General features: G+C 42.4%; 1 protein-coding gene and 1 long non-coding RNA gene across 2 annotated transcripts; one reads left to right on the top strand and one right to left on the bottom strand.

Annotated features, from left to right (window-relative positions):
* The first annotated feature begins 812 nt into the window (after nucleotides 1–812).
* On the top strand, nucleotides 813–2091 carry LOC114688634 (nitric oxide synthase-interacting protein-like). The gene has a single exon (XM_037201778.1). The coding sequence runs from the start codon at nucleotides 1127–1129 to the stop codon at nucleotides 2030–2032; it is 906 nt and encodes a 301-aa protein (XP_037057673.1). The 5' UTR covers nucleotides 813–1126; the 3' UTR covers nucleotides 2033–2091.
* A 7117-nt stretch (nucleotides 2092–9208) lies between these two features.
* Nucleotides 9209–12167, bottom strand: LOC114688637. Its single transcript, XR_003733799.2, has 2 exons — nucleotides 11325–12167; nucleotides 9209–10104 (listed from the first exon to the last, which is right to left on the bottom strand). It is a non-coding gene; the product is annotated as an uncharacterized LOC114688637 (long non-coding RNA).
* Nucleotides 12168–15674: the final 3507 nt, after the last annotated feature.

The following is a 15674-nucleotide window of genomic DNA, read 5'->3' as shown; positions in this document are numbered from 1 at the left end:
CTATCAACCTGTGAGGCCAGGGATGCTGCTAAGCATGCCAAGTATAACATGGCATAGGATACAGAGCACCACCCACCCTTTCCCTGACAGTTTTCTCTTCTGAATCAGTATCCAAGGTTGAGAAACCATGACTTAGAAAAGGATTTTGTTGACATGGGGTCTTACTCCCTAGTCTAGGTCAGCCTTGAATTCTCTACTTCCCACTTCCTGAGGGCCAGGGTTACAAGCATCATGCCGGGTTTAGAAAATGACTTGTTAACCTTCACTATGCTTCACATGATTGTGACTGAATAAGTAGCCTGTAATTGTGGCACTCAGGAAGGTGAGGCAGGAGGATCCTGAGTTCAAGCTACATAGAAAAAAAGGTGCAGTTCTCATCTGTTCTGACCTAATGAGCTAGGTAGGACACAGTGTCAGTGTTTACCTAAGGTTAAGAATGTGGGGAAGTGAACTATTGTCACAGCAGTACAAAGGACAAAGCAGCACCTTCTGATCCTCCCGCCTCCGCTTCTCATGTTCTGAAGTACAGACATGCACCACCACGTGAGGTTCTGTGCAGTGCTGGGAATAAACCCAGGGCATCATTTACACTAGGCAAGAACCCTACCAAGAGGATTACTTTCCCAGTCAGGCTGTGGCAGATCCATTTAATACCAGTACTTTAAACCTATCACTTGGGAGGCAGAGATCCATCTGGATCTCTGTGAGTTCAAGGCCACACTGGAAACAGCCAGGCATGGTGACACACCCCTTTAATCCCAGCACTTGAGATATCAAGTCTTGCTTGGGAAAGACACATGACTTTAATCCCAGGAAGTGATGGCAGGAAACAGAAAGGTATATAAGGTGTGAGGACCAGGAACTAGTGCCTTTTCAGCTTTTAGGCCTTTAGCAGCAGTTCAGCTGAGATCCATTCCGGCGAGGACTCACAAGCTTCAGTCTGAAGATTCGTGGAAACAGGATCTGATCAGGAGTTGTCAAGGAAACAATTACTCTTTGTAAGAAATCCCAGTTGAAAGAAAATTTACAATATCTACATTTATTTCCCAGTGTGTTATTAAATGGAACTTTATGTGTCATCATAATACAGTAGAAGCAGCGACGGGTCGGATAACCGTTTGTGAGGATGACGCGGCACAGGAAGAACTGTACTACAGGGGCTGTCTACACCTACCATGAGAAGAAGAAGGACGCAGCGGCCTCAGGCTATGGGACCCGGAACATCCGACTGAGCCGGGACTCTGTGAAGGACTTTGACTGCTGCTGTCTCTCACTGCAGCCCTGCCATGATCCTGTGGTCACCCCAGATGGCTACCTGTACGAACGGGAGGCGATCCTGGAGTACATCCTACACCAGAAGAAAGAGATTGCCCGGCAGATGAAGGCCTATGAGAAGCAGCGAGCAGCCCGGAGGGAAGAGCAGAAACAGCTTCAGCGAGCTGCAGCCCAGGACCAAGTTCGAGGCTTCCTGGAGAAGGAGGCAGCCATCGTGAGCCAGCCCCTCAACCCCTTCATGCCCAAAGCTGCCACCTTACCCAACACCGATGGTGAGCAGCCAGGGGCCAGTGCGGGTCCCCCAGGCAAGGACAAGAACAAAGCGCTGCCCAGCTTCTGGATTCCCTCACTGACGCCTGAGGCAAAGGCCACCAAGCTGGAAAAACCATCTCGCACTGTGACCTGCCCGATGTCTGGGAAGCCTCTACGCATGTCGGACCTGACGCCAGTGCGCTTCACGCAGCTGGACGACTCTGGAGACCGCATGGGACTCATCACACGCAGTGAGCGCTACGTGTGTGCTGTGACCCGAGACAGCCTGAGCAATGCCACACCATGTGCAGTGCTGTGGCCCTCTGGGGCTGTGGTCACCCTGGAGTGTGTCAAGAAACTGATCCGGAAGGACATGGTGGACCAGGTGAACGGGGATCCGCTGACAGAACGTGATATCATCATGCTTCAGCGCGGCGGTACAGGCTTCACAGGCTCAGGAGTGAAGCTACAGGCAGAGCTGTCTCGGCCAGTGATGCAAGCCTGAGCTGAGACCTAATAAACCTGCCTGTGAATGGGAAAAAAAATAAATACAATTTAATGCCAGGTGGTGGGAGAGCATGCCTCTAATCTCAGCACTTGGGCGGACAGGCAGATCTCTGTGAGTTCAAGGCCAGCCTGGGCTACAGAGCGAGTTCCAGGAAAACTAGAGCTGTTGTTACACATAAAGTTCATCAACACAGTAATGTCATTAAGAACCAGGAATGGAAGTAGTCATAAGAAGATCCTGGCTTCTTCTGGGCATTTGAGTTGTTCTTCTCCTCAGGAAGGGCATCTTACAAAACCTAAGGATTTCATAAGAATCTATTGGATAGGTCTTAGGACTCTCCAAGATTTTCACTGCCAAAGGGCAAATACTTGAATTATCTGGAAATATAAGCTCCAGAGAACAGCAAGGATCCCATTGGAAAATAATTATCAGGAATAGAAGTGGCCAAGATGAGAAGATTTTAATCTTTCATTTTATCTATCATCTATCTATCTATCTATCTATCTATCTATCTATCTATCTATCTATCTCTATTTATCTATCTATGTGTCTATCTCGTCCTCTTTCTTTTTGTTTTAAGTCTAGCTACCCAGGCTGATCTCAAACTTGAGTATTTCTTTTTTTATGTGTGCTACTGTGCTTGGCACAGAAGATTCCATACCCTGAAGCGTGTCTGAAACCTGTTAAATAAATCTCGTCAAAAATGAGTACTGACATAATTCAATTCACTCTCTCTATATAACTAAATTTACCACCACCACCACCACCTCCACCACCACCACCTCCACCACCACCACCCCGTGCACCCCATGCTTACCTTGCACTGGTTGATTGGGCATTTCACATCTAAAAACATCTGAAATACAAAATGCTATGAAATCTGAAACTGTTGATCCCAAGCATTTCATATAAGGGACATTCAGCCTGTAATTAGCATGTAATTAACAATTAACAATGGCGATCATTTGCTGTGAGGACTCTTAATGCTCTTCACAATCACAAAGAAGGAAGGTGGCCAACTGTAACAGTTCTCATCTCACCATCTGAAATGAAAGCTGGGAGGTTGAGTGAATGTCTGAGAACAAGGCTAGTAAAGCCCTTGCTCTGGAGACCCTGCCTTGCCTCCAGGCTCTGAGTTCTGTGCCATCAATCACCCTGTGCTGTTTTCATAAGACCCAGTGACCTTGTCCTCACCTTGAATTCAAAGCATTTTTGTATACTTGCTCTAGTTAGCTCCTGGGCCTTAATGGATTCATTGGAAAGATGCTGGATTTTTGTTTGACCTCAGTTTCTGAATGCATCCTGCAAGTCATCTGACAAAATCATGTTTGTTTTAGAGGCAAGTGTTAGTACTGCATTATAATCTCTGTAACTAAAGTCTGGTGCTCTTTTTAATGTTTAGACATAGGCAGCTAATAACAGAGCACAACTGAGTTAAATAAATTTAGAAGCATATTTGTTGTTTTTAATCTTAATGCAAAGTTAACACAGATTTGGAGTTTATAAAATATAGAAATCAACGTAATTTTTATTGACATACAGCTCCAGTAAAACTTAAAATTCTGTGAGATAGGTATAACAATATTCTCCATCAATTTTAAATTAGATTTATTATTGCTACTATTATTTCTGTGCACTTGTGTGACATGCATGCACAGTACATGTATTGAGGTCAGAAACTAATGTAAGGGATTGGTACTCTGCCCCCTCAAATGTGGGTCCCAGATCATCAGGCTTGGTGGTGAGTGCCTAATTTACCAGCTGAATCATCTTGTCAGCTCCTCTATCAAGTCTGAAATTTAACAGTAAGACAGAAAAACTTTACTTGGAATTTAAATAAAATTGGGGGGGAAAAGTTCTTCTTCAAGAAACTGAGGACTAGCAATGCTCATTGGGAAGAGGCATTTCCAAGCAGACCAGAGAATTTATGTTCAACCCTGAAATCCCACAAGGTAGCAGGATGGAATATATTGTACCCCAAGTCCCCCAAAGACCTCCAAGAGACCAAATTCTGCAAAGTCTATTTATTGCTGCTAGTTAACTTGGGCATCTCCATCCATCTGATGCAGCAGAGCAGGAGAGACCCTGAGTAGCACTCAAGCAGGGTTTTTCTAATGGTTTGGGTAGAAGATCTAGGGGAATTCCAACTCTATATCATTACAAGCTCAAGACTGGTGCTTATGTCAGGTTAGAGATGCTTGGTTTGAACTGATCAGAGAGTTGCAACTGAAAGGAAATTGCCCTGTCCTCTAGCAATCTATGTTATTGTATCCATTTGACCAGCAGATACATTTCCTCTGATAGCTAGGCATCCCATTTTTATCTGCAGGAAACTCATTCCCTATGACAGCTATGGTATACAATCTATAACAGCAGAAAACATCTCAGAGGACATATCTGGTGCTTTGTTTATTATGCCAGTTATGTTATAGCATATCCTTTAGGTCATGGCAGGAAATGCCTGGTGTGCAGCTCCTAATTGTCTAGGGGTCATGGGGCAGCAGATCATCTGGTGGGTTTTTAAGAACAATTTATCCAAGGGCCTGTTGTCCCCTGTCTGACCCTTCTCTAACCCTGGCATCCTCTCAAAAAGACTTCCAAAGAGTTGTCCTCTTAACTCCACATGCATACCTCTCCCTATCCCACACCCCAAAGCACATAAACTAAATTAAATTAAGTAATTGGTGAAATGATAAATAAAAAAGAAAGCGAGGTGATACTGAGTACCTTTCAACAGGTCCTGCCAAGGTATGCCACTAAGCAACACACACCACCAGCAACAGTTAGTGCAAAGAGGTTCATTGGGGAATGGTGAGTGGAAGTGTGAAGGGCTGGAGACTTAGAGAGACAGAATGACAAGAGGAAGAAGAGATGCAAGAGAGAAAAGAAGAGGCAAGAGAGAGGAGAAGCAAAGAGATGTGAAAAAGGCTGAGGGATGGAAAGGGAGTGAGCTGTACCTGGCGGGTATTTTTAAGGCTGCACATGTGGCAGAGCTGAGGGTGGAAAGAACCCAATGACAAGTGATGATGTAACTGCTGTGGTGGCAGCAGCAGATGCAGGCTGCTGAGGCATGGCAGAAACTAACAATTGGGGTGTGTGTCAAACACTGCATCCTGCCTCTGCCTCCCTAGTGCTAGGATTAAAGACAGGCACCACCACACCTCATGATATGGATTATTTTTGATGTCTAAATAGGAGCTGATGAAAAATATTCATATCTTTGTTCCTCAATCATCTTCATTGTTTCTATTTTCCACATGGTTTATATCATGGTAAAGTAACCGTACGTATATACCATAGGACCTTCTGACTACAAAACAGAGGGAGATAATAAAAGTTCTATAAACATGGGGGGTTGTTTTCGTTCTCTTAAAATAAATTGCATAATGAGGGGCAAACAATGAATGAGAACAATGAAGTATATCTAAGGTTGACAAATTTCCCATCAAACTCATTTTTTTTTCATATGGTTCAATTCCATCTCTTTTGCTACAACCATTAAAATAGCTCCACACTACCACTTTAAGAACTTTTGACAAGTATATACACATTTACATTTTTTTTATCATTAATCTGCCTCAACATTTTGTTTCATTGCCCCTCTAGCCTATACTATTTGGGTAGGTTTTAGAATTTTTTTTTTAACTTAGGTAGCATATAAAATCAGCAAACTTGCTGGATTCACTGTGGGCATTGTATAAATAAACACTGATTGGCTGGTAGCCAGACAGGAAGTATAGGCGGGACTTACAGAGAGGAGAATTGAGGGAACAGGAAGGCAGAGGGAGAGACTGCCTGGAGCCACCGCCAGGACAAGCAAGATGTAAGTAAGGTATAGTAAGCCACGAGCCACATGGCAAAGTATAGATTAATAGAAATGGGCTAAAGTAAGAGCTAGATAATGATAGGCCTGAGCTAATGGCCAAGCAGTTTAAATAATGTAAGTGTCTGTGTGTTTATTTTATAAGTGGGCTCCGGGACTGGTGAGGCTTGGTGGGACCCAGAGAGAAAAGCTCTCCAGCTACAGTTGGCTTGGTGCAGCCTGCCCTGTGTGGATGCTGATGCACATGGAAGCTATTGCCCAGAAGGAAATATGTCTGGTTTTCACAAGCCAAAGAGGTGCTGAAGAACAGAGGACTGCTGTATCTGCAGAGCCAAGTCCTCTAGCTCTTGGTTCATGGACAGGAAACATTACAAAAAGGATTTTCAGAGCTATTTTGGGTTGCACAAGACATCTGCAGTGTCTGTGTGCTTCTTGTGAAAAGATGGAAGAAGTTGCCAGCAGATCCAGAAAAACAAAGCAAAAACAACAACAACAAAAAAACAAAAAAACTTTTTAGATATTACCTACTGGAAAAGGCAGAAAATACGTTGTGGGATCATCTCTAAGGGCAGTTTTGGCCAAGTCCTCACTGACACCCATCTCCTCCAGCCTTGCTGCAGCACAAAGCAAGCAGCTGCTGAGAAGCCTGAGGAGGAGGGGCTGGCACCTCGCCCCATCTCCCCTCAGGAGTAGTGACTGAGGTTCATGTAGGATGGAACAAAGATTGATTTAAACTTTGAAAAGAACATAAAGCAACAAACTGACCCTCCTATTTTTAACTTGGATACCTATTATTCTGCCAAAAGACATTTTATATAACAGTTTTAATGTGTTACCCATTCCCCATCCAACAAACTCAGAAGCCAGTGTCTAGCTTACTGCAAGAAAAAAAGTGTACATAATATTTAAGATGCTGAGTATTTCATAGGAAAGCTGGATGCTGTTGTAAAGTACTATTTAAGTGGTTTTGCTTGTTTATTACCCCCAAATGAATGAAATAAGGGGATTTCAGGGGCTAGAGGTGCGATTGTTCTATGATAAACCATATGTAGTTTAGTCTTTCTGTGGAAAGATTGTGGTTGAGGCATTTTTAAATGTATGGCTACACTTATTTTTCCTCATTATAATTTGTCATAATTCAGTAGCATGACCTGCCTCTAGAGACAGTTAAAAATTTTGGAATGCTTCAGCATTACCAAACTTCTGATGATTCAGACCTGTACTACTGACTATTAAGCAGAGGAGACTGAGATTTCTCCAAATAGCTTGGAAGAGGAAGCAATTTCTGAACACACAGGTAGCATCGTGTCACCTCCCTTCATCTTAATATTTGAAAAGAAGACTTTATGTGAATCTTCTAAAACAGAATCGGAGCTCCTTCTGGGCAAGGCAAGCCTGTAGGATGGGCAAGGCAAGCCTGTAGGATGGGCAAGGTCCTATACGGATAGTATCAAAACATCACCATACAGTAGAGAACACATGGTTAGAAACACTTGTGTGTAAGTCCTGGGGATGCACTGGGCATAGCTGATGCTGCTTGAGGCACATTTCTTAGAGAACTTGCAGTGTGTAAATAATTGACATTGCTGTTAAATGACTATCTGGGACTCACTGAAATCTGTACGATTCAGTTCTAGCTCTGGATTTCCTCAGTTGACCTTTGTGGAGGTTTTATCTATAGAGTAGCCCTTTGCCTTGTCTTGACCTTATTAGGATTTGGGCTTTTGTTGCTTTTCTCCCACTATTTAAAGTAGACTTAAGAGATGAGTTGTATATTGAGATTAAGTTGGCTAGTTGAGTTGGTTTCTTGGTGTTGGGCTTCTGAACATCCAGGTAGCTGAATGGAATGCCTCACATTAAGATCTCAGAGAGGGTTTCTCCATAGAACGCTCCTGAAGCTGTCCAATGGCTTCTTCTCAAAATTCAGGAAAAAACAACACTGCCATGTCAGACATCTCTTAGAGGGAAGGGTACATGCTGCCTTAGTATTCTGTCACTTGTGATTATTTTGAAAACTGGTTTATGACAACCTGTAGTTTTATAGTTTTACCTTGTGTGCTTCTTCCTTTTGTGAAAAACCTACCTAGTACAAGCCACCATATGCAGACTGCCCAATGATTGATCATCTCTATTTCTGCATTTATATATTTATTATTAGACCTCAACTCCGTCTTCTCCCACTCAACTCTGCCTGTAAGCATACTTTATCTAGGCATACACTTTGTATTAATATACTAGAAATCTACAAATATGTCATACTTTTTATACTCTTGGATAGTTATTATCAAAACCATTACTCTAGGGTATTGAATAAATTTAGTTTTATTAGAAAAAAATAAAATAAACAACCTTGGTATTTGATGCCAAAGTAGGATAGTGAATTCTGATGTAGCCTGAGAAAAATCTGGAGATAATATTTAAAAGTAAAAGTAGATGAAGCTTTTCATCTGCTAAGTAGCATTAAGTTAGTTGGTAATATTCACCTATTTTACTTTTATGTATACTTGTGTGTGAATGTTTTGCTTGCATGTATATCTGAGTACCAGAGGCATGCTTGGTATGGAGGTCAGAAGAAGTCATTGGGTCCTCTGGAATTAGAATTTCAGATGGATATGAGCCCCCTTATGTGTGCTGGGAACCAAACCCAAGTGCTCTTAACTACTGAACCATCTCCCCAAGCCCCAAACTCAACTTCTTAAATTTAGCAGATGGAATTGGTATTCTGAGTTACCTATCTGAGACAGCCTTATGGAATTTTATCAAATGTTTTGTGTCATAAACCAACGGGAAACACCATTTCAGAGCTTTGAATGAATCCTTCAGGCTTTGTTCACAGTATTCCTAATGGAAGCAGATGACAGCGCCAGAGCAGGTCATTACTCTACATCTCCCCAATGTAACAGTCATGCTTAAGGAGTGAGAGGTCAGAAGGCATCTCCAGTATTCACACTTGCAGCTCAGCAGCTCCCCTCTGCTGTGGGTAGTGGTAAACTTTGTTCATGCATTTCAAGGCCACTTTCACTGTTTTGCTATCCCAGAACCACAATGGGCAATTGTGAAAGGGCATGGGGAAAGGACTAATGTAGTGCAGAAGGGAGATTCCTTTCTTTCCAGAAGCTCATCATTGTTACATTCTCTAAATCTGGCTGTTAACATAAAGGCTAGGTCATGAAGACTGGAGGTGACCATGCCATCCACATTCGAGGTGTCAACCCCCTATGTAGCCCTGGTTAGATGGGAATTCACTTTGTAGCCAAGGCTCCTGGAACTTGCAGAGATTCATCTCTGCCTCTGAGTTCTGAAGTTACAGGAGTACAACACCATGCCTGAATAAAGAAGAGTTGTAAAAGTGAAGAGTTGGAAATTGCTTTTTTATTCATAAAAAGTCTTCAGTGGGGACTTTTAAAAGGCAGTCAGTAAATGCAGTGTATATATTTAGCCAACTATTAAAACACTGACAAGAATAAAAGAATTAACAAAAAATAACAAAATTTCTAACTAAACTAAACTAAAAACACCAAGCAAACAAAACCCCAGCAAAGAAAAGACCTCTCCAAAAATTTAAGCTACAAATCTTCTTCTACTCTAGACCCAACAAATCAATGGAGCACATTTGGCTTTCCAAAGCACAAAGATGACTCAGACCTCCTCTATAAGTTCTTTCTCAGGACCAGTCATGCCAGTCCAGGCTGCGAAGCTGGAGAATCCCTAGTCCTTTTCTTTATGGAAGACCCGATGACTGACTCACATAGGTGTGAGGGAGTGCTGTAGTCTCTGCAGTGCGTCATCTTCAGCAACACTTTCGCGTGACATGGAGTTGGCTTCAGCATTGCTCTGGGGAGGGAATCCTATTCTTCTCCATGTGGTATGTATAGATAACAGCATGACAGCCATGCAGGCTTTCTTGTCAGGTTTCTCACCACATGTGGAGGACTCAGACAGCTTACTAAAGACATGGAGAGTACACTGACAGAGTAACTCTGGCTCACCAACATACCCTCCCCATGCTGCTGTGCCCCGTTTGAGGACCACTTGTTAATAGATGGCTGGGTTCTGAGTAATCTTGGCAGGTCCTCTGTCGCTCAAGCTTCTTTCTGATGATTTATCTTCTCCTGGAATAATGCACCAACAGACACATGGATCCGCTGCTTGTAGGTTGGGATTTTCCTCACTGGTTAGTTCACAGCTACAAGATGTCTTTTGTTGAGGAGGTGTTGATGCTAGAGTGGAGTTCTCTTAAGTGGTGCTGTCAGAGAAAGAATGGCAATTATTCCCATAAGCATCCTAACTCTGCTATGGCCTAGACAAAACCAGGGCCTATTCACTCCCAGGACACCAATGTGAAGGAAGAAAGACCACCCCACGAATGCCATGGTTGCAGGGGATAGGAGTCAATGGTGGCTCTTTTGCCTGGCACACTTAGTGTCCCTGCTGAAGCAGGTTTGTCTGCAGCAGGCTCTGACCCTGGGCTGTGGCCTGTTCTAGATCATGCTGGAGTGTTTTAGACCTAGGAGAGGAAGGCAGCTGGAACACAGGCCTGGTGGGGACCTGCCATGCCAGCATTTGAGTCCCCACCGGCTCCATTCAGCTGGACAATCTGCATTACCTTTCAGCTGAGCTTATTCTTTTCTTCCTCAAGAGAGAAGGGCCAGAGAGCAGCTGGCCCTGGATTTTTTCTCAGCCTTTAAAAATTGCTAGAGATTGAACTGAGAAATACACACCTAAACTAAAAACAAAAACAAACAAACAAAAAGAAACCAGCACATTTCTCCAATAGTTCAGATACATTGCTTTGGGGAAAAAAAAAAAAGCAGCATAGCAATGTCAGAGTCACAGTTCAGGAGAGATATGCATGGCCTTGAGCAGATGCCAGGCAACTCAGCAACCTTGGAACCTAACTGTATGAGGCCCTCTAGTGGTGACTACACAACACTGCAGTGTGCAGGCTCTGTTTACTCCTTCAGCACAGAAACTTCCTTGGCTTCAACCTGTCAAACTCTAAACCTGCTTATTTCCAGAGAAACTTTCTCACAGCAAACAGATGCACACTGCAGAAAACCTGTAATCAGTAAGAAGGGGGCTCCATGCAAATCTGCACCTTACCTCTAAAGGTGCCATCCTGAAGGAAAATGAAGAGGCAGGAGGGCACACTGTCTTCCATCTAACACTCTCCCTGATAGGTTTGGGCTGCCATAGGAACATGTGTGGGGAGACATAAAGATCAATGAACTCAGGACATATGAGAGTTCAGAAACAAAGAAGGGGACACAATCTCTAGCAAGATTAAGGATAATACGTATTTTTCCCGGACAGACATTTCTGTTGACTGAACCAGCTCATACACTCAGATGTTCTTTCCCTGGCTGTGACTGAAAGGCCATGCAGATGGGCAGAAATCCAAATAGGACAGAGATTCAGGTAGAGGGGAACTACTGAGTGCCACTCCCTCCTTGCCTGGGCTCCTACCTCATCTGGGAGACAGTGAAGTAATGCTGCAGCTTTTCTGCCAAGACCTTGTGCTTGGTGACCAGATCTCTCTGCTTCAGCAGGTATTGCAGTCTCTCCTCCAATCTTTCCTGCTTCTGTTTAGTAGAAGATTATGTTCTTAGTGCAGGGTTGAACACTCATATGCACACAGACACACACACACTCCTAAACACACACACTCTTGAACACACACGTACAAGTGTGTACACATACAAGCATACTACATTGCATTCACATGTTTAGTTTCCCAGATAATGCTAATATAAGAAAAGATCACCCAGGACATTTAAGAAGAAACTGAACATTCCTTAGATGGAAGAACACAGTGGGCAGGACAGATGGACAGACCAGTCAATGAAGTGCACAAACCTTGTAAACCCAGTGCACAAAAAAATGGACTTGTGGGGTGTTTGGCCTATAAGCCGTGCCTGTTCATCAAGTTCCCCAGTCCATGCACTAAAGGCTTGGATCCCCAGCACTGGACGACAGGATGGTGGTGAAGCAGCCAATAGCTTCACCCAGTGCTTCCCAGTGTCTCCAAGGTAAACAGCTTCCTCCAAAAGGAGCTCTCTAATCCACAGGCTGCCTCACTTCAGACACAAAGCAATGAGGCCAGGAAACTAGAAAATCCTCAACCAGGTGCCAATATAATCCTTTCCTCCCTGTAAGGTGATTGTGTCAGGGATTTGTTTGAATAAGAGAAGGTTGACTAAGTCACAAATGATCGCATGTATTATTTCTTACTGAACAAGATTCCATGGAAAGCCCGGACTACATTGTACATTTACACTCACAGATGATGGGTATCTGAATAGTTCTGATTTCAGGCTGCTCTGAAGATGACTGCTACAACCCTGGTGTCAGCTAGTTTCTCTGTGAACAATTGATTTCCCATTCCTGAATCACTGGGTTACTTGGGGACTGCAGTTCAACTTTCTGAAAAATTGTACATAGCTTCTCATGGGGCTACACCATTTTACAACACCAGCAATGTCTGAGACTCTTTATTTCTCCTAACCCTCCATAAGGCCCATTTTAACTCAGACTTAACAACTTTGGAATAAAATCAGTTACTGAATGCTGCAGACGCAGCAGAGGGTGAGTGCTTTAGACTGCAATGAGCGTAAGTGGGATGCACTGAGACAGCCCTATTTTCAAACCTCAGCATGGCTATGGAACTTCTGCTCAGCTGAGATAAAACCACAAGCACCCCTGCAATTCAGAATCTCTCAGGGAATAAAATTCAGGCCAAGCTTCAAGGCCAAGGTCAACTCAGCAATGGTGAGGCCAAGGTGGAAAGAAAATGGTAGTAGGCCTTGAGACTGAGAATAAAGCAGGGTGAGGGACGGCACCTGGCCATCCAGTGAGCAGTCACCATTCACTAAGAACAGAGAAGGGACACAAACCCTCATCCAGCCTTTCCTACCTCTCAGGCACCGTGATATGCCTCACCAGCTCTTTCCTCACCATCATCTACTGTAGAGAGCAAAAAGCCTTGTGCACACAGGTAAGTACTGGAGAAGTCAGGAAACTTAAACACACAGCTTACATCTTCAATGGAATGAGGAGCACAGCTGCTCTTCCTGGTATGCTAGGAATGATGTCATTTTATAACCTGGTGACCCTTTGCTGTCTATTGAGACAGGCTCTGCCATATCTCACAGAATCAATGTTATTACTAATCCAAGACCTAGTCCCCTAAATCTTGAGCTTTTAGACCATAAACTTACTCTAAAGACTGAAGTCACTTGTGTGTTACAGCAGCCTAAGTGGCTTCTACGTTATCTTACTGGTGGCTAATCCTGATGCCCATAGGTATTATGTTTACCTCAGTCATGCTCCCTACAGCCTCGATTGTGGGCACCGTCTATGTGTCAACTGTACCCATTCTTGAGAGAGAAGTCCAATGTACTTTGTAAGGAATCTCAATGTAAACATACCTTAAATTGTTGTGGACTTGGGACTGAGTTAATTGTTATCTAAATACTTTTTTCAAAAATTGAGCTGTGCTTACATATGGCTAAAGTTAAATGATCTGGTCCAGACTCTTGGAGTCCTGTTCCAGCACTGGTCGCAATAAAATTGGGCTGAGCCAAGTTTCATTATTGTCTTTTCATGGATCATTTTCCCCGCCCTGTTGTAAAGCCTGCAAGGGAATCACCACAATGTACCCCATTCCTTTGGTTTTCTCCAAAGGATTTCTTTTCTGACTTTTTAAATTTTTTGTTTTTAATATTTATAAATATTTGTGACTCTGAGAACACTTGAAAGACTTTTAGTTACAGCAGTTTTTATGTGTTTGTTCCAGGGCCCTGTGTGGACATGCAGAAAGATGGGCAGCTCCATGTGATGTTTGATTACATGGTTTCCAACAAAGCTGGCACAGGATTTTCTCATTAAAGTTAGTCTCTATCAGTTTTAAAGATGTTCCATGAGCAAGTGAATGTACACATAGGGGCTCACACACATTCTAAATTGCACAAATATATACACAAACTCAACACGAATATAAACAACACACACACACACACACACACACCACCACCACCACCACCAACAACAACAACAATAACAACAATGTCAATAACAACAACAACATAACAGGAATTAATCATGTGATATCTCTCTGTATCAATGGTCTCATTTCCCAAATAAAAAGACACAGACTAACAGAATAGATTAAAAAAAAAAACAGGAATCATTTTTTTTGCTGCATACAAGAGACAAACTTCAACATCAAGTATAGACATTATGTCAGAGGAAAGGATTGGAAAAAAATATTTCAAGCATATGGACCTAAAAGGCAAGCTGGTGTAGCCATTTTAATATTTAACAAAAAGGACTTCAATTCAAAATTAACCAAAAGAGATGGGGAAGGATATACCACCAAGATGACATTTTAATTCTTAAAGGCTTGCCCTAAGCACAAGGGCACCCACTTTTGTAAAAGAAACACTACCACAGCTTAAAGCACACACTGACCCTCACACACTGATACTAGGGAACTTAAATACTCCAATCTCACCAATGTTCATGTAACCAGTGTGCAGGTCATATAGACAAAATTAATAGAGAAATGTTGGAGTAACTGAAGTCATAAACCAAATAAACCTAACAGGTATCTACAGAACATTCTACCCAAACACAAAAGAGTATACCTTCTGAACAGCACCTCATGGAACTTCTTCCAAAACTGACCACATATTCAAACATAAAGCAAGTCTCATCAGACACAAGAAAATTGAAATAACTCCCTGTATCCCAGCAGACCACCATGATTAAAGCTGGATATCAACAACAGAAAGAACAGAAAGCTTATAAGCTCGTGGAAACTGAAGAACTCTATACTGAATGAAAAGTGGGGAAACAGAAATGAATAAGAAATTAAACACTTTCTAGAATTCAATGAAAATGGATACATAACATACCCAAACTTATAGGACACAATGAAAGTGGTGCTAAGAGGAAAGTTCATAGCACTAAGTGCCTACATTAAAAAATTAGAGAGATCTCTTACTAGCAACTTAATAGCACACCTCAAAGCTATAGAACAAAAAGAAGTAAGTACATCCAAGAAGAGTAGACTGCAAGAAATAAACTCATAGCTGAAATCAGTAAAATAGACACAAAGAGAACAACACAAGAAAATCAATAAAAGAAAGAATTGTTTCTTTGAGAAAATCAACAAGATAGATAAATCCTTATCCAAACTAAATAAAGATGGACAGAGAATATCCAAATTGATAAAATCAGAAACAAAAATGGGAACATAACAAGAGACACTGAGGAAACCCAGAGAATCACAAGGACATACTTTAAATCCTGTACTTCATCAAATTGGAAAATCTAAAAGAAACGGGTAATTTTCTCAATAGGTACCACTTGCCAAAGTTAAAGCAAGATCAGATAAACAATTTAAATAGACCTATAGCACCTAGTGAAATAGAAGCAGTCATTAAAACTCTTCCATCCAGAAAAAGAAGAGTTCATGCCAATATCCTCAAATTAGTTCACAAAATAAACATAGAAGGAACATTACCCAATTCATTTTATGAGGCCACAGTTACCTTGAATGCCAAACCACAGAAAGACTCAACATAGAGAATTACAGACCATTTTCCCTCACATAGATGCAAAAGTACTCAATAAAAATACTTGCAAACCAAATCCAAGAACATATCAAAGAGATCATCTATCATGACCAAGTAGGCTTCAACCCAGAGATGTAAGAACAGTACAACATGAAAATTAGCCGCCGGGCGTGGTGGCGCACGCCTTTAATCCCAGCACTCGGGAGGCAGAGGCAGGCGATCTCCGTGAGTTCGAGGC

This window comes from Peromyscus leucopus, unplaced genomic scaffold (assembly GCF_004664715.2).
Source record: "Peromyscus leucopus breed LL Stock unplaced genomic scaffold, UCI_PerLeu_2.1 scaffold_1409, whole genome shotgun sequence".
In the NCBI taxonomy this organism is placed as follows: Eukaryota; Metazoa; Chordata; class Mammalia; order Rodentia; family Cricetidae; genus Peromyscus; species Peromyscus leucopus.
The sequence above is the reverse complement of the archived record's forward strand: the minus strand, read 5'-3'. Positions and strand labels throughout refer to the sequence as shown.